Source organism: Charadrius vociferus, unplaced genomic scaffold (assembly GCF_000708025.1).
Source record: "Charadrius vociferus isolate BGI_N301 unplaced genomic scaffold, ASM70802v2 scaffold125, whole genome shotgun sequence".
Taxonomy (NCBI): domain Eukaryota; kingdom Metazoa; phylum Chordata; class Aves; order Charadriiformes; family Charadriidae; genus Charadrius; species Charadrius vociferus.
Window position 1 is genome coordinate 5,068,207 of NW_009649036.1, and position 19,842 is coordinate 5,088,048.

Sequence of the window (19,842 nt, forward strand, 5' to 3'; positions counted from 1 at the left end):
GATGACACCAAGCTGGGTGGGAGTGTTGATCTGCTTGAGGGTAGGAAGGCTCCACAGAGGGATTTGGACAGGCTGGATCAATGGGCTGAGGCCAATGGCATGAGGTTCAACAAGGCCAAGTGCCGGGTCCTGCACTTGCGTCACAACAACCCCATGCAGCACTATGAGCTTGGGGAAGAGTGGCTGGAAAGCTGCCGACAGAAAAGGACCTGGGGGTGCTGGTCAACAGCTGGCTGAATATGAGCCAGCAGTGCACCCGGGTGGCCAAGAAGGCCAACAGCATCCTGACTTGTACCAGGAATAGTGTGGCCAGCAGGACTAGGGAAGCAATCATCCCCCTGTACTCAGCACTGATGAGGCTGCACCTCGAGTACTGTGTTCAGTTTTGGGCCCCTCACTACAAGAAAGACATTGAGGTGCTGGAGCACATCCAAAGAAGGGCAACAAAGCTCATGAATGGTCTAGAGCACAAGTCTTATGAGGAGCAGCTGAGGGAACTGGGCTTCCCTGGAGAAAAGGAGGCTTATTGCTCTCTACAACTACTGGAAAGGAGGTTGTAGAGAGGTGGGTGCTGGTATCTTCTCCCAAGTAACAAGCGATAGGACGAGAGGAAACAGCCTCAGGTTGCACTAGGGCAGGTTTAAATTGGATATTAGGAAATGTCTTCGCTGAAGTGGTTGTCAGGCATTTGGAACAGGCTGGCCAGGGAAGTGGTTGAGTCACCATCCCTGGAGGTATTTAAAAGACATGTAGATGTGGCATTTAGGGACATGGTTTAGTGGTGGTTTTGGCAGTGTTAGGTTAACAGTTGGACTTGATGAACTTAAAGGTCTTTTCCAACCTAAACGATTCTACGATTCTATGGATGTACCTGTGAGTTAGAGGTCATTGTCATGACCCAGGCTTCAGCTGGGATAGATCTAATTTTCTTTCTAGCAGCTGGTGTAATGCTATGTTTTGGATTTGGGATGGGAATAGTGTGATAGCGCACTGGTGTTTTTGATTGTTGCTAAGCAGTCAAGGCCTTGCCCCACAAGCAAGCAGGCCGGGGAGGGGGGGCCGCGCACACGAAGTTAGCACAGGACAGTTAACCCCAAACCAAAGGAATAACCAAAGGAATATTCCATACCATGTGATGTCATGCTCAGTATATAAAGCTGAGGAAAAAGAAGGAAGCGGGGGATGTTCAGAGTTATGGTGTCTGTCTTCCCAAGTCACTGTTACACATGATGGAGCCCTGCTTTCCTGGATGGCTGAACACCTGCCTGGCCATGGGAAGTAGTGAATGAATCCCTTGTTTTGCTTTGCTTGCATATGTGGCTTTTGTTCTACCTATTAAACTGTCTTTATGTCAACCCATGAGTTTTTTCTGACTTTTACTTTTCGAATTCTCTCCCCCATCCAAACTCAGGGGGAGTGAGCAAGCTGCGTGGTCCTAGCTGCCAGCTGGGGTTAAACCACAACAGAGAAGTAGGAGAGAATCAATGCTAGGATATAACCCAAATCGACAGTTAAGTTAGTCATCTCCTTACATGCAGGGACTACAGACAAAAGTACAAGATAGAAGAAACACTGCTGACAAGACTTGCTAGCAACAATTCTGTAATCTTACACAGAAGAAAAAAAGAATGCAAAAATTACTCAGAGGGAATCACAGAGTAACTGCAGGGATCCAAAGGTAGGGCACAAGCAAGTTCCGAGCAGCACAGGAGACTATGATGGTGGCTGCAACATTCTTGAGCCAGTTAAGAATACAAAGCAAGAAGAAAGGAAAGGAAGAAAAGCAGGAGGTTGTAGTAGCTGGCAAAAGCATGAACTAGCTTTCACACACTTTTGTTAAAAATTTGTATTTCCTGAGAACGGTCAGGTAACCTAAAACAACATTCATTGCCACTGCCGGAACAAAAAGTCAAGTTAACACATACACATTAAACTACTGAAATGTGAGGATGAATTTGTCCTTCTGTGTCTCAAAGGCAGATAAAGGCGCTTCTACCTTTAAAAAAGTCTTGAGATCCAGGCTTATTTGCTGATTTCACTGAGTTTCAGTGTGCCAAAATTTCATGGACTGTACAAATAACTTCCATTTGGAAGAGACTGACCCTCAATGGTCATGACTGACATGAAAAAACTCCCACTATTTTAAAAGTAACGTAGTATTCAGACCCCTAAACTGAGAACACAATCTCCATTATACAAAGTCATGACAAAATAACTGACCGTTCTAAGAAGCGCTAACAGTCTAACCTTTGTATATAGGTCAACATATTGTTTAGAATGACAACCTGGTGAATATCTACTATAACCAGATCAATAAGGATATAAATACAGTAAAAGCTGGCGTAAGAAAGCTATTTTTCAGTCCCACTGATGTCCCATTTGCTTAATGCCCCTAATGTCTGCCATTACACAACCTAGCAAAAGATATTCTAAGATTGTTATATACTGTAGTGAGGTCTAAAAGTGAAGAGTTAATACAGCAACAGTATGGTAGAAAAAAACCCCAACAGATGCTAAAGCCATAGGGAACATTTGGATCAGAATCCAGAGCATTCAGACAAAATAGTGAAAAATCAGAACACCTCATGGCACTGACAAAAGAAAATCCATAATATACCTCAATGTCAGTGAAATGAAGACCTCAGTATTCACTAATGAAAAAATCCTGAAACCATCAAGCTGGAAACAAAAATATTTGTTACACACATTTTCAAAAAGATAGAGGTACTTACTAGGTAGCTTTAGCACTGCCTTGTACTGTTACATTCAGAATAGGTATCCAAGTGCCTCTGTACTCAAAGGCAGGTAATACAGTTGCACCTCCTCCCATTCCAAGCACTCCCGGATTAGTTTGTGCTGAGCCAGTATTCCCCGATGCATTGCTTCCTGTTCAGAAAAACAAAGCGATAAAATTAACCAATCTAATTTTAGTGAGCAGCGAACATCCTTTTTCTATATTGAATTTTTAAGTTGAGATACACAGATTAACATGAGATGCCCTACTCAATAGAAAAGCAAAACACCACCACAAAAAACTATTTTTGAGCTCCCTCTGCTGTCTAGAATACGATTTTATGTGCAAAGTAATTAGTTTAAAAGGCAGTTGATTGATGCCAACTGCCTTATTTTCAGTCAGAATAAAATGTTTCTGCAAAAGATACAGCAGCATTCCTAACATTCTGTGAATGAACTAAACTTACATGGTGTTAATAAAACAATACGTATTTTAGTGAAGAGTCAGATAGATATTTAAAGGTTAAGGATTATTTGAATAGTTGCATCTAGAACTCAGTAGTAGGAAAGAGAGGTTAATCATTCCAAGAACAAAGATCATCACAAACTTTCAAGATTCCAGAAATGGAAAAGTCACAAGAAGAAACTCAAAGAGAACTGCAACATTTGAATCTGTTCCAAACCAAGGTAGAAGAAAACAAACCATGTCAGGGAAGAGTTGACAACATGCCAACCAACAGGTAGGAGGGAACAAATTTTGGTTCCAATTTAAGACGAGAAAAAAAAAAAAAAGCAGATAAAAGGACAAGGAATTCTGTATATATACACTTCCTACATATAGGAGGAGCTCTATACTTACTTGGAGTAGGTACCACAAATTCAGACTCTCTCTGTACAGACAATGGAGAGAAAAGGGCAGAGTCCCCAAGAAGGTGACTCACAGCGCCTAATACATTAGTGTAACAACTGCCATTTTGGTATGCTGGCTTTTAATATGTAGAGAGACTAAACTACTAACTTAGGAACTATGAATACACACAGAAGCCTGTGTACACACTTTAACACAGTAAAGCTTAACAGATTGAAACAACAAAATCATACTGCTAAACAGAAATGGTTAACCAAACACTGCCACTAACACAGTTACACTGGTGTCATTTTCTGGATCCCACTGAGCAGTCAGACATACACAACTATTTTTATATCAACATATCTCCTTAAAGTGGTAAAAAGGCTTACATTACACCAGTATAATAAAAGTGACAAGGAACTTAGGTAGATGCAGCTTTCAACTTCTCCTATGAAACAGCTACCTTGTTGCAAAACTGAGGTTCAAAAGTCCACTACAGGTGTGTAACACAATCTGCTACAACAGGACTACCATTATAATCAGAAGACTCAGTTCAAAAACTAGGTTGCATTGATCTGCTCTTTGCGTCTTCAAGACATGCCCATAGGAGGAGAAGAGGCAGAAAGAGAAATCCATGTGAAAGAGACATGAGAAACACTCAGGCAGAAAGAAGTGAAAAGGTAAAGGAGAAAACAAACTGGAACAATAAGCCAGAGAAATAGCGACAGCACTAAGGGTATGACCCTACTGCAGTGCTGTTTCACATGAAGGCAAAATTGAAGTTTTCAGGAGAACGAGTATTTTAGAATGGCTTCTCATATGTGCATGTTACACAATGAAAAGTGCTTTTCTGATTTACCTTAAGTGGATTAAACTAACTCAGAAATAATACTAATACAAGTGTTTTTTCAGCTTCCGTACAGACACAGCTACTGACATAAGTTTCTGCATGTTATCAGTGCTAACACCAACCTGGAATTCAGACTTCATGAATGAACCCTGGAAGGCATGAGTGTAAAACCAGACTTTTTAATGTTCATTAATTTAATAGTAGATATGATATATAATAATTATACTTTGATTATCTGTTTCTTGTCTCTTTCAAGAAGGCACATCAAAAGACACCCTTAGAAATTATTTTAATGTTGGTTGTTGCTGAGGCCTCTGCTTCCACCATCATGGGAAGAAGCAGACAGCCTTAACTCAGACACGGACACCTGCAAAGGCACTAACAGGAGGACCATTTCTTCTTATAGAAATACAAATATACCTGATGAAAGGCCAAAACCCTGGCTACAAGAAAACACAATCAAGTTTAGTTTCAGTAAGTAACTGTTTTCAGCTTACAGAAAAAGCAAATATCATCTACAAAACACAGATCTATCTTTCTACCTCTTGGCTTCCTCAGTCCAGTTTTGTCCCTAAGCATCCAGAAAAATTAGCTGTTGCCTTCCAGGGGGAAGCAAACACATTCTGTCTTACTACTTCAATTGCACACTGCCATAAATGACATCGCCACACAAGGAGACAGAAATCAGACAACTTTGTTTTAGTCAGAAAACAGAAATAATTCCCTCAGAACTTCCCTCAGAAAAGTTGTGAGCCAAGGAGCTTGGTCACCGTACAAGCAGATACAAAGGCAGAAGCACTGCTCTGCTGACTGAGGGCTACGTCTTCCCCATCATACAGGAAGATAAAATCACATTATACCAGACCTGAAAACGCTAGTTTGTCTCAAGCTAGCTCTTCACCTCAATGAACACAGAAGTACAGATCTGCACCAAGCCAAATGTACATACTGAATCAAATCAGAATTTATTATTACAAGAAAATGCTGGAAAATTAAAACGATAGTGAGGACAAGGCTTTACCAGTTTGGTTTGGTGTTGCTGATGTGTTCCCTGTGCTTGGTACAAGAAATAGCGACTGGATGAAGGACCCCAGTGCATTCACAATATCACGGAAAACTTTAGTGGAATGTTGCTTCATATCATATGATTGACAAAAGGACCTGGGAAGTATTTTATAAAGCATAGTAAGTATTTCACAAATTAGGGACTAAAAGCATATTTTAACAGCACACACAACCCCCCCCCTGCAAACTGTAGACTAAAAGCACATTTTAACCACAAATATTTAGGTAAATAACAATATTTAGTTTTAGGTAAATGCTCCTTTGACACTGGTAAGGCAGAGAGGAATTGGAATACTCAAATAACTGTAATTCAGCCCTTCCTGGATAATAAGCATTGCCTAACGCTTTATAAAAAATACCTTGAAGAATTTATTGCATTTAAGTTTCTACATATTTACAATGGTTTAGGAAGCATTTCCCACCAGAGAAAAATAAAAAGATTTCTTAAATTTTATGTAAAAGTGAAATTCAATATATTTAATACCTTAAAAGCTGAGGCTGCACACAAAGCCTGTGAATAGATTCTACTGCAACAGCTCTTAGCCACTGTGGTTTGTCTGCATCCAGAAACTTAACCAGCAATGACAGAAAGATTTCACATTCTGTTACCTAAAAGATATAGTTTATAGCCATTAAATTAGAAGAAAAAGCTTCCCACAAAATATTTTCTCCAAAATACTTCTGTTTCATCTCAGGAGTCCTATTCCCAGCAAGTTTTGCACAGGATCTAAAAAAACCCTTTAACAAGCATTTACTCAAAATTACATAAAAGCCGTACCTAACAATCATAATATTTTTGCAAAACTAACACCACATATGCAATTGTATTGAAGGAGTTATATTCCTCACAGACGTTGCATTAAAATTCTTACCTGTGCTACAGTAAACAAATGAAACATAAAAAAACCCTTTTTTAGCAAATTCTAAAATTCAGGAGGTAAGAACAGCTGAACATGTGGTTTTTATGCACACTCTGTCAACAGCTTTAGCAATACAAATCAAAAGCCTCTTAGCAAGTATTAACAAGGCACAGCAATCAACATTATCTAAAGCCAGGCAAACAACATAAGAAGATCAAAAGGTTCCCAAAACCTCAACTGAAAGGCAGTTAAGTACAGAAAAGACAACAGCTAATCTTCTCTGAGAATTTATACAAGCCCATGTTTAATAAAATCATACGTGTAGAATACATGTAAATACAAACGCACGTATGAGCAAAAGAATAGACTTTTCTTCCCTCAGTATATAGTCAACAGTTCCCAGAACTAATTAATACTATTACTGATCACAGTACGGGCTTATACACAGAAAAACAGAATTGCATAAAGAAAATTTGAACATATTCTTACCAGCAAACTGTAAAACTGCTTAATCAAAACAGAAACCACTCTCAGCAAACGCATACAGATGGGGAAGTATGGTTTTTCCACTGGTGCTGGGGACGATGATGTGCTGGAACCTTGCCTGAATTTGATATTTGGGGAGAAGAGCTTTATAACAAGAGGGCATACCCTTTCTTTAAGAAGAAAACTGAATTCCTGATGCTGAAAAAGAAACAGAACAAATTATAAGCAGATATTCTTTAATTGCTACCAGTAGTTCTGATTATGCATCTTATTTACATTTACTGTTATGATCAAGCACTCTGAAGTCATGTAAATCTTTTTATAAATTACAGGCTCAGGAAATGAAAAAGAAGAACGGCAGACACCACTGTAAAGCTACCAAAAAGCATGATGAAATGACTTGGTCAGATTAATACCATGCACCCTTCTTCTATTTTGCAAATTGAAGTAGGCTGCTAATACATCACTTATTATATATTTATTTTTTTAATTTAGCTACTGTCTGCTAAAACGTATTACTGTAGGATCATGGTGCATTTATATGCAGTAGATCCACACAATTCATAGTCATGGTTGTTGCTGCTTTGCAAATGGGGTGAGGTTAATGTTTTCATAGAAATAACAAAGCCACAAACTAAGTTACAGAGCTATCATAAATCATGCAAGATAAGAAAATGCAACTTTGGAGGAGATATAAATGGCAAAAAAAAAGAGAAATAGAGTACAACACAATCTACAAAATGCACAAACAGAAATAAAGTGTACTGAAATAGACAAAAGTGGACAAAAAGCACACAGTACTTCTCTATCATAAAAACCTAACATGTAAAAGCTACAAGTCCTTCTGAAAAGTAGCACTTACGCTAAATTAAAGAGGAGTTAATGAAGCGTAAATTTTACTACCCATGTGAACAAAAGTCTTCCTATTTTCCCTCCAAGAACTACTCACTTGTAAAAACACTTGTGGAAAGTCATTCAGGACTGACTCAAGAAGTTCAAGGCCAAACGTCCGGGTCATTTCTGTCATACCCACGAGCCAGTAGGGAGCATCAGCATTAACTAACTGACAAAGATCCTTAAAAAGAAACACAATAACATTTACATTCTCTGCACAGCACTCTCCTGTACCAGCATAAGTTTTCAGAGTCTACAACAAAATCTACACTGTCTCCCTCTTTTGGAACGAGTAATTTTCTGATTTCAATATATTTTTTCCTCAAATACTGTTTTTACATGAATTATTTAATAAAATACTTCTAAAAAGAAATTTTAAACTTTTCTGGTATGCTTGTAGTAATTGTGTTCATTCCTGCCCTCAAAAATATCTGAAGATCACTCAATCTGCTAAGTCAAGAAGATTTGTAGTGGTGTGATGAATACAAGTAGTACTTTTCATTACATACTTGACTTTAATATACAATACCAAGTACAAGAAGCAAGACTGAACTACAGTAGCAGTGTTTGGCTCACAGAATTTTTTTAAATTTAATTTAATTTTGGCTCTCTTGAATTTAATGCAGACTTGCACACTTAACTATTATTTAAGATTTATAGTAAAACACTTCTATAGGCCACATTGTCTTAATTTTCCAATCATCCCCCTGGAATACAGCATATCATTGCCAATTAAAATAAACGCACATAAGAAAGCCTGAGGCTCAGGTTAAGGACCTTGTCAATATGCCAAGAGCAAATTTTTGAAATTTCTTACAGAGATATAGAAGCACCCAGTCATATACGTATATGCAAATGTATAAGTATGTGCAAATGTATAAATATATGCTCCCCAATTACCTGAAAAAGCATGTATGCGTCTTTAGCACATGGTTTCAGCGTACTGACAGATCTTCTGTTACTATTTCCTTGAACTGCAACTGGCTGGTCAATAGTATCTGTGTAAAAACAAAAATTACTTTTGTGAATAAAGGAACAGTTGAAAACCAAGTATGCATTAAGTGTTCTTACAAAAAAGATTCTAGGAGAACGGCCAGGTAGTTCTTCTGCAACATATCATGTCTACAGAAATAAACATTAGATTGAATACCAAAGATCATCAGTATCAATCACTTCTTTCCAACAAACTTTCTCTTCAAACTACTGCCATGTATTTCACACTCAGTAATCTAAGTTACCTTCAACTCAAATGACACCCTCACCTCAAATTCCTTCACAACACTAACTGAAGATGAGTTCTCACAGCTTGAAAAAAATCTAGGTTTTATACCTAGTACACCTGTACTGACTTGGACTGACACAACGGCTAAGGATTTCATCTCCTTTGAATACAAGTAAATATATAAAAGACAGTAAAAATTAATAAAGTCTGTGATTGGTTTTATAAAGTTTATAGACTTTTTACTACTACTTTATCTGAAAAGGATAAACATTTGATGTGTGTCCAAAAAACAGGTTAATACAAGAAAGCAGAGTAAGAATTATGCCCACCTTTGTATCGTTCATCTTCAGCAACCACTCTCTCAAATACAACAGTAACTACCTGCCGCACTGTAGCTGCCGCAGTGTTATTTGTGATATTATCTTTTGTGAAGTGCAATCGAAAACAAAGTACAATTGCCTGAAAGGAAAAAATAAAAAATAAAAATCACCTTACAACAATATATTTTGATCTTTCAGCTAAGAGTCAAGACAGCTGACTGAGGAATGCTTTCCGCTACAGTTTGCCAAAAGGTTGCCTAAAAAAAAATCGGCTTAATAATTTTAACTTTGAAGAACTAGAATAAGTTTTATAGACTACACTAGCCAAAAACCTCTTTAGTACTCCACCCCGAAGATAATCTTAAATGGTATTAACTGAAGACATTACAATGTGCCAATAAAACTACAATCATCATAGAGAGAATACACAGTAATCAACCACATAAAACAACTTGTACGAATATAAATGTCAAAAGGACATTAGAATTATATGGTTAGTCACAGAAAGGTCAGTCAACTCCAAAGCTAAAATGCTGTTCCTCTCCTACATCATAATACTTTCACAATCATGTTGCCTCAACTGCTATTATTCCTAAGCTGTGTATTTTATAGTGTCATTGTGCTGGCAGTGACCTGAATATCATTTCCCATTGGATTTCATATTAGCTCTAACATATAGTTTAATACTTAGTTATTTTATAATGAATTTTGAAAATTAACATCTGTATGCATAATGAAACCTGTATTTCTTGTTTTTCTGTCCTTATTCCATGTTCTTGCACTTGCATGAACCTCAACCACACCCGGCCCTATGCTCTAAGCCATACAAGAATCAGAATTTTCTTTAGCTTCTTTTTCTTGTAAATGATTTGTGGACTCAGCTCAGATGGTATCCCCATGTTAGTTTTAAATTCTACAACACAATCATACATCTCTGGACCTTCAGAAGATACTGTGTAATTCTCTAGGTTAATCTAACAGCAGTGCCTGTATTAAGGGGCTTTTCCAGATGATTTAACAGTAGTTTTCTTAATTTAAATCATCAAGCTGAAATATGAATATGCAATATATGACTGGCTTAAACTGATTTTCTCTAAGAACTTGTCAACATTGGAAAAAACTTTCAGGTATTTCTCGAAAGAATCTTGGGGGGAGAGTGGAAAACAAACAAACCATTGAAGTACTTTACCCATGCGAAGTAATGCTTATATTTGGTTAACTGAGAAACTCTACTAATTTCAGACCTTGGACAACATCAAGAAATTTTACAGGATATTGCTCTGTCAGGAATTTTTTTTTCTTACCCCTGTCAGAGCCTGTGCAAATTTGACTATACATTTCTAAGTGTACTAGATTTTAACATGCATTAAGGAAACTGTTAGAAGTACAGCAATTAGATTCTCCAGTACTTGTATTATGTGAGCATGCACACAAGACAGGATCAGGACATAAGACAAGAGAAAGACGCACTGGGAAAGACCTTCCCAACTTATTTGACACGGCTGTGCCCACATGCTGTTGTGGTTGGTGTCCAAAAGGAGAAAGTTTCTAGACATTAGAGAGATGAACAAATAAAGGATGATGAAAAACGTGTTTGGAAGACACCCAAGAAAGGTAAGTGAAATAGGATGTAGATACCAAGAAGCTAAGAATAAGAAGGGGAGGTGGGGAGAGAGAGAGAGAGAGAGAGAGAGAGAGAGAGAGAGAGAGAGAGAGAGAAAGAAGGGGTACATGGAGGCAGAGGAAGAAAAATAAATGAGGGACGTGATGAGAAGCAGATATATGATATGCAGAAGGGAAAAGTACAGTGGACTTAAACAACAACTATCTCCTTCTAGAGCCTAGATTCAAACTGGAAAAATGACAACATTGCAGGTTGTTAAACAACATCTGCTACCCAGTTAATGACCGACAATCCCACTTTATGAACTATTTCAATTTTCTTAAAAAAACATGCCTCTGCCCAGGAACATAGTACCTCGTTTGGAAAATGAGTGTTGTTTGGAACAAAAGAAACAAGGTAGTGCTGAAGAGTCTTTGACATAATTTGACTACTCAAGTAAAAAAAGAACCTACTCACAAACCACTCATCCTTAGCAGGTTTCTATTCTGCCATTAATAGGTTTTATGAATTTTCCATTATCTTCCTGCCTTCAGCAGACCTTTGTAACTCAGCTTTGTTTTCCTTTCGTGTTCTTCCTTCCCTTGGTTAAGTAGATTAATAATGATTTAAATATTTTTACATTTAACCAGCTAGGAAGTTATTTCATTAAAACCAGAAGCAAAGAAAAACTGAAAACCTTCAACCAGAAGACAATGCCTTAAAAAGTATTCTTCAATTCTATTCTCTAAAAAAAAAAAAACCAACCCAAAACCCAAAAAACAAACCGGCTCTGATATTAAACCAATACACTGAAGGCAGAGCGTAACAAAGACAGCAATTTAGAATGATTTCTTTAAAAAACAAAAAATATTTCTTATGTTAAATGTAACAAAGAGAAATTTAGAATGATTTCTTTAAAAACAAAAAATATTTCTTATGTTAAAGAGAAAAAAATTAATAAATGTAATCTGGAAGAGGAACTTATTTTAAACAGAACTTCACAATTCACAGATGGGTAAGCAGTGCTGCTCCTTCAAAGACAATTATCTTGTAGTTTAAGATTAAATGGATCGGAATCCTTATTTTTTGTTTTAGTTGAAACGTAATATCCAAAATGGTACATGTTTAAAATTATGCAATAATGTTATTTCAGTTCTGACTGGAAGAGCAATAACTGGACTGCTTCTGAAAGACTTAAGGCAGGGTGGCAGTAAGGCAGGGTGGCAGGCAGCCTCTTCTAATATTTGCTATATTAGTGAGAGCTTACACTGTGCTACGTGCTCTGATTTCAGTTTGAAAACATACATACCATGAATTTAGCAGATGAGAAAGACAGGCATTAGCAGAGTGTTTTTATTTAAAGTTCCCATTAAGTCAGAAACATATTACTGTGGAGGAATTAAAAAATAGATTGAAAAGGAACTTAAAAGAAATCCTGTTTTCAAAGTCTAGGTATAAAGACAATAGAGGCACAAGAGAATCAAGAAAGCTTCCTCCTCTTCTATTATTTCCAAATGCTACGTAAAATTTGTCCCTGTTTTTCCTCTTGGATATTTTAAGTACTATCATTGGCAACAACAAATTCTTACCTTCGACAGTGCTTCATCGTGCACAACTGTATTGGTTGTTAAAAGTACAAGAACTGTCTGGAGCAATTTAAGTTCTTCAAGACTATTTTCCATCAGTTGCCAAAGCATATTAATAATGTTTCCTGCTGCAGCCTACAAAGAAAAAATTTTTTGCCAACAATTAAGATGTTTACATACTGGTATATCATGTGTACACATGCACGAACAGCACTCTCATAAACACCTATCATAACTGAATTTGCCTGTTTGTCTATACCATAGGACTACACTGAGAACATAAAGCTGATTTCATTGTCACAATCTTCCCAAAATATTTTTAAAGAATTAACAGCAGAAATCTCTCAATGTGTAGTTCAAATTAAAGTGTGTATTTCATTTTCCACTTGGAAATACAGAAGAGACAGTACAAAGACATTTTACCCTCAAAATTCACTCATATCAGAGAAAAAACAGTGTAATTTTACATTACGCAAGCACAACTGAAGGTATATTTTAACAGTATGACTTTCACCAGCTTCTTCACATACTATATATGCAGTACCATAACATATCATGACATTTACAGTTGCAGGAAATGTGCATCTTATTTTTAAAAGTAAAATGTAACAAAAAGATAATACATAATGTCGTCACACAGAGTAAATTTTGTGGATGCAACCAAGAACTGTATTTATCAAGGACCATTACATGTTCTGTTCCTGTAGTGTAAGAATGCAAACTAAATGAGCTGCTTTGAATTTTCATTAATTTCCTTCTAGATGTTACTAATGTTTCCTCATGTCTTTTTTCTTTCTTTTTTTTTTCAATGGTCAAAAAGCTTTCATTTTAAATTACATTTTTTTTAAAACCAAATATGAGACTATGTTCATTATAATATAAACAGCCTCCTAAAAACAAGCATTCATATTCAGCTTGAGGCCTATATTTCTCACACTGAAATATGTATGTATTGATATAAAGATTGATCTTACCTCTGAAACAACTTCATGGGACATGAGCCTCTGTATGGCTGCTAGACACAGTTGAGTGATCTTTGGTTCCTTTGTTCCACAACCCATTAGAAAAGGTTGAACTACCTCTGAGCTGTTCTCTTTCAATGCTTTCAAAAAGAGATACGGAAGCAATGTTTAATATTTTGAAGAATACAATGCAAAATTTGGTAATCATACCTATTAACAAAAAGCAACCTCCAGTCTTGGAAATTTGGGATTTACTCTTGCACCACAGGGAAAAGCCAAATGAAGACAGACACCGGGCTGCCACAGCTCGCTTCCACAATTACCCTGGCTGAGGCTCAAATCCCAAGCACCTTCAAGCACCCTTGCACACTCAAGTGACTTTCTCATTCCAAATCCAAAACATCCACTTAGAGTCCATTTGGTTAGTAAGAAGCTGTAAGGTTCTGCCCACCCCAAAGCTTTCTCTGGCCTTGCAGCAGTGACCAGCTTTCGGCTAGTAGCCTTCTCCTGCTCTGCTTCACCTCAGCACCAAATTCAAAAGCAACACAAAGCACGGCACAAAGAGACATATCAAAGCACACAGAATGAAGGGGAGTAGAATCATAGAATGGTTGGAGTTGGAAGGGACCTTAAAGATCATCTAGTTCCAACCCCCCTGCCATGGGCAGGGACACCTTCTACTAGATCAGGTCGCTCAAAGTCCTGTCCAACCTGGCCTTGAACACGTCCAGGGATGGGGCATCCACTTCTCTGGGCAGCCTGTTCCAGTGTCTCACCACCCTCACAGTACAGAATCTCTTCCACATATCTAATTTAAATCTACCCTCTTTTAGTTCAAAACCATTACCGCTTGTCCTACAGCTACACTTCCTGACAAACAGTCCCTCTCCACCTTTTTTGAAGTCCCCTTTAAGTACTGAAAGACTGCTGTAACATCTCCCTGGAGCCTTCTCTTCCCCAGGCTGATAGCAAAACGCTACCAACAAAACAGGAGGAGAAAGACTGGACTGTTTGTATCCTGGTTACATACACCTGGCTGTGAATTTTTCAACCAGGGTTTTAGTGAAAAGGGCAGCTTCTGAAAATTAAGCCTTGTCAGGACAAAAGACAAGTTTCATGAATTTTTTTAAGGACAAAAATCTTGACAATGAATACAACATTCCACACTGACATTTCAAAAAGTTTTTCCTCACAAAAGTAATTCCTAGAAATCTGAGATAAACTTCATAAAATGAAAAAAAAGAAAATATTTCGAAAGATGAATGGAAAGCATGACTCAGACCGAGGAGTGCTTTTCTGTTTGTGTGTGTGGCTGTTGATTCATGAAAACTTTTAAGATTTTAGCTGCTCATCACCACTGCAGATATTAAAATTTCCTCACAGCTGAAAGTGTGTTCTTACACTGCATGTCATCCACTGTGTTTTAGTTTACGTGTAATAAGAGAAATGTGTTCATGAAAAAGTTTCACACACATTTTTAGAGGACAGATCTTACCACAAACAAACAAAAGATACATTATCACACAAAAATGCAGTCATTATCAATTTTATTTTTTCTGTTGAGCAGTTTTAAGTTTGGGTCTCAAGAGCCATTAAGTATGACAACAACTGATTTGGGGAAAAAAAGAAACAAACATCAAGGTAAAAGCTGCAAAAAAAATAGTTTAGTGATATTTTTAAACTGAGGCACTAACTAACATAACTAACAAGTTTCTATGAAAAGAATAGACTTGGATAAATTATAGATGCCAACTTTCTATAAGGTAAGGTTCTTACAGGGCGATATTAACACATATACAGACCATAGTTTTGTCAGCCTTTTCAGAGCCAGTACAGGCTCTATGTCCAGTTGACAGAGACTGACCTTGCACCAAATGCCTCATCAAAAACAACTAAAATGTCAGCATAAATGTGACTGAATACATAGGCTCACTGCCTGTTTAACAATCTGCTTTGATTTCAACAGTGAAACCATATCCACCAATACCATTCTCTTATGAAACACACCACGATTCTCAGAACAAAAACAAAGCATTGGCTACTTCATCAAAAACAGAAGCTTGTTCCCAATTAAGACATGTCATTTAGGCATCTAATTGTCAGTGTCTACATGTAAGCTAGATGTTTAAGCTGCCTTTATTGTCTATGAACACCAACTACACATGGCTGATGGAGCCCAGAGAGCCCACTCTAACACAGGCACGAAAGCTTCTTCCCTCATAGAAATTTCTGAATTGCCATTGAATTCTAACCATCACGCAGCAAGAAAGAGATACCACAAAATATTTATCCTCAACATAAAACTCGTGATAAAAGTTCTGAATGGCAAAATGGCATGATAGTCATTAAATAACAAGATGGAGAAAAATGTAAACCTTTTATAATATTGTTCCTATAATCCATTAAAAACAATAATCTCACAACAGGATCTATGCAGGGATTTTTACTTCACGAAGCTTAAAAATTCATGTTTCGTAGATCTGGTTTGTTACCAATCATTATATTAGTGTAAGTCTTAAAATACACAATTTTTTTCTCATACCCAGGTCTGCTTCCATTTTTCTAACAAGATTATGTAAGAATGTATTGAAAAAGAAGTCTATCATAATGAACCACATTAAAAAAAATTGTTTTCGGAAAGTAAAACTTACTCCTTCATTCCATTAGCGAGATCATTACTCTAATTTTTTAAAAGAATGTCTAAAACAAAAGAATGAATTGCACATCTCATAGCGACATGGAACTAATTTCTCACATTTATGTCTTGTGATATAAAGCACAAGTTGACTTCTCTTTTGGAACTATTCAAATTCTCATAAATGAATTATAAAGCATGTACAGACTTCCAAGAATGAAGACTTTGAAACTGCTCAACTTAACTTTTCCAAGAGAAACAAAGAAGTTAGATCAATGACCTCAGAGTTCTAGCAAGTTAAACACATCTCATCAAACATAACAATACCTCTGTGTATTTGTCATTTTAAAATTACATCTATTTTCCTAATTATTGTAACCCTACACAATGTAATGTTTCAAGAAAGCATCAGATCAGCTTACTCAAAACAATCTGACACAGTTGTGAAATGACAGTTTACATCAAAATATAAAGGAAAATAATATCCTGATCAAAATAGTTACTTGGATTACTAGAATGTGTAGTACATGTTCCTAAGTCATCTAGCAGTCAAAAAAGTATGTACTTCACCAGATTTCACAACTACAGTAGCCTTTTGCAGCTTTATTATTACTAAAGCATACCTACTACCTTCCTCAAAAAAAACTTTTAAATAGCAGGTAGGAGACAACAGAGATCTTGACATAAACTTATCTACAAGATCAGGTTACAAATTATACATTAGAAAATACAAGAGTCCATAAAGAATTGGGAATGGTTAATGGCATTATGCTTAAACTGTGGAATGTTAGGATAACACGCAGGCAAAGTATACGTTCCCCTCTATCCCTCAGTTTCTTACTGGGAAAAAGGTTATATAATAACTTTTAGGACCTGCTGGTTTTCCAAACCTCATAACAAATCTGTGCAGTTTTTTTGATGAATGAAATAAATACTAACTACACTCTAGCTTAAACCTTCCAAAGGAAAAGTACTTACAAAACTTGACCAACTACCAGAAAGCGTTCCCTCAAAAAGATGAAAGTAAGACCGCATATCCATGCCCAAAATCAATGATCTTTCATATCTCTTCGCTTTGAAATTAAGATTAATAAGCAAAGAATTTTGCAGGATTACAAACTAGCTTTCTGAAATATAAAATTCTTTTCACAGTAATATGCCAAAAAATTCTGACATCTTCCCAAATGGCTAACTAGAGATTTCTCTTGTTCATTTGTGTATTTTGATGCATAGCTGACATTACCTGGCATAGTTTTCCCACTTATGTCAGCACTCATGACAGCAGTAAAAACAAAGAAAATAAACAAATAAAAAAGAGGCATTAAAGTGAAGTATTGAGGGGTGAGACTGCTACTTCAAATAATTCTAGAAAGTGCCTCCTTACCAGTATCTGATGTACATACCTCAAAACAAGAAATAGTTATACATCTATTTCATTTGGACCTTTCAAATAATTTAGCATTTTAAGGATTTTGACTACAGCTGGGGTAGACACCCAGATATTAATACGGGAACATCCAAATCTGGCCATAGGCTTTACCAGCAATTGGCAGGAAGCCATCAATTTACATGCTATTTAATAAAGCTAAAGAACGTCAAAGATACTGTTTTAAGCACTTACAAAGCTGCAACTCAGAAGACATCTCCTGTCCCTCAAGGCAACGGTACATTTAAAATTGAATGACCTTGTCTCAGATTAAGATGAAATTTTGCCTGCCAGGCACAAGTCTCCAAAGGGTAGACTCTCATAGTAAATACACAGATGAGGATCATACTGCAGAACTCCACACAGAGCACTCAACAATAGCTGTGGTGAATGTAGACAGTGAATAAGATGTTGATAATTTGGAGCCTAAGCATTTCATCCTATTTTTCTACGTGGATGGTTACTTTTGTGGAGCCACAACTGAAAACGGAGACCTTCCTCAGCATCAGTATGGCACTAACATGAAACAAACAGAAGCAGTATTAAAAAATTCTTGTGCTACTGGATTTTTCACTAGGTGCCAAAAAGTAAAGCACCACTCATATTGCACACACTAAAAGACATGTAGGATTAACGCACATATCCAACACATCTTTTTAACATTTTGATCTGTAACCCAGGTTTATTTTTCCCATTGCACTGCAAATAATTACCTGCCAAAATATCAGTGTTCCGTGCAGCTATTGTTTTCACTTTTATTATTCCTGATTCAGCAGCCTGTAAGAGAAAGAAAATAAGTAGTTTAGATGCTATTTTGTACATCAATATCTGGAAAGAAATAAGCATACCTGTAAGAAATAAAAATGTCTAGTCTCAGAGCAAAAACATTTTTACAGTGCTTTCAGTAAGCACAGCTAATGCAGAAGTGAAATTTGTAGCTTCTGGAATTCCTTTCCAAAATTCCACAGGAAGGGGTATATTCTGTGGTTCAGAATTTTTAGAAAAGACAATTCTTATTGTATTACTTTTCAGTCTACAAATGCTGAGAAAAATCTCCAGTAAACATAAAAACTGGTAAGTACTCTGCACAGCTTCAAACTGTGAAACAACTACCACAACATATAATCTGTCACATTCATCAGCTTGAAATACTGAAGAAATTGAGAATATCAGTAATTGCATCAATCCTTAATATTTAACACTTAAGCAATGAAATCCAGTTAATAAACTGGAGGTGGTACACAAAACTTGAATATTATCACTGTTCTTCCAGTTGGGTAGCAGTGTTTTCTGTTTGAAAGCTAACTTTTACTAATAATGAGTATCAGAATGAAAGTGATTTTCTTGTGGATTTTGTATCGCAAATTCCTTATACAAATTATCCCAGGGCAGTACCCTGAAGAAGCCTTCCTAACAATACTCTCCATTCTTCCTGACATGCCACACAATCCACACCAACAGTTCCTCCCCCTTCCCCGTAAGTGTGACCTGACAGACCACCAGCATCCTCCTCTCCCTCCTGCACCCCTTCAGCAGCACCGGGGGCTGCAGCCGTGCAGGTTGAGGGATGCCTGTGCGCAGACTGGCTGGACACCAACCAGGTGCTGCAGAGCTGAGCAGCCCACCGAGAAGATCACATACTGCTGCGAGGGAACAGCAATTAATTCTCTCTTCAATTGTCCACAAATGCTTCCCAGCAGAATTCACCAAAGTCATGTCCTCTCCTTAAATCGAGCCAAACTGATAAAATCACATTGAGGCTTTGCATTTCAAAATTATGAACTTTCTGCCGAGTTTTGCAGAAAAAAAAACCCACAAAAATACATTGCAAATGGTGCGTTTCTATTTTTTAATTCCCTTAATTTGCTATAAAACCTTTGAAAACAATTACAGAAATCATGTTTGATACACTGTGCACCATAATAAATCCAACAGGTTTTCCCAAACAATAGGACATGAATTGCTGAAAAATACTGTTCTGCCAAATTTGAAAGTACATTTCTCCTTTTATCTCAGCTTCATATTTCTGTGTACTTCCCACACTAAATATTTCCATTTTTCATCTGATACTACTACTTAAAGAAGTGTGCCATCACTATATAGGTTAGAGAACAGATCAGAGAAGCAGAGAAGCTGTGGCAGCAGAAATATGAAAGTGACAGGACATGAAGTTCCCGCAAGTAGTAATATTCCCCCTCCATCAAAATAGTACTCCAAGAAGATTTCCGAGAAAGTCATGTTGACTGTATAAACTCAAAATTAAATATTTTAATTAAGAGTCGATATATGTGTTTCTCAAAAAAGCTATATTAGAAATGTGGAACTGAAATTTTCAACTTTTTTTTTTTTC

General features: G+C 36.8%; 1 protein-coding gene across 3 annotated transcripts in view; it reads right to left on the reverse strand.

Moving 5' to 3' along the window:
• MON2 (MON2 homolog (S. cerevisiae)) overlaps positions 1 to 18,281 on the reverse strand; it is a 63,212-nt gene extending 44,931 nt beyond the window's left edge. For all 3 annotated transcript variants that reach the window (XM_009887822.1, XM_009887821.1, XM_009887820.1), the window contains exons 1-10: positions 18,206 to 18,281; positions 13,444 to 13,571; positions 12,473 to 12,604; positions 9,290 to 9,419; positions 8,639 to 8,736; positions 7,794 to 7,919; positions 6,848 to 7,042; positions 5,983 to 6,107; positions 5,455 to 5,594; positions 2,733 to 2,886 (exon numbers count right to left, since the gene is read on the reverse strand). In XM_009887822.1, the coding sequence (XP_009886124.1) occupies positions 2,733 to 2,886; positions 5,455 to 5,594; positions 5,983 to 6,107; positions 6,848 to 7,042; positions 7,794 to 7,919; positions 8,639 to 8,736; positions 9,290 to 9,419; positions 12,473 to 12,604; positions 13,444 to 13,530 (1,187 nt within the window). In that variant the 5' untranslated portion in view covers positions 13,531 to 13,571; positions 18,206 to 18,281. The remainder of the gene's footprint in view (positions 1 to 2,732; positions 2,887 to 5,454; positions 5,595 to 5,982; positions 6,108 to 6,847; positions 7,043 to 7,793; positions 7,920 to 8,638; positions 8,737 to 9,289; positions 9,420 to 12,472; positions 12,605 to 13,443; positions 13,572 to 18,205) is intronic.
• Positions 18,282 to 19,842: the final 1,561 nt, after the last annotated feature.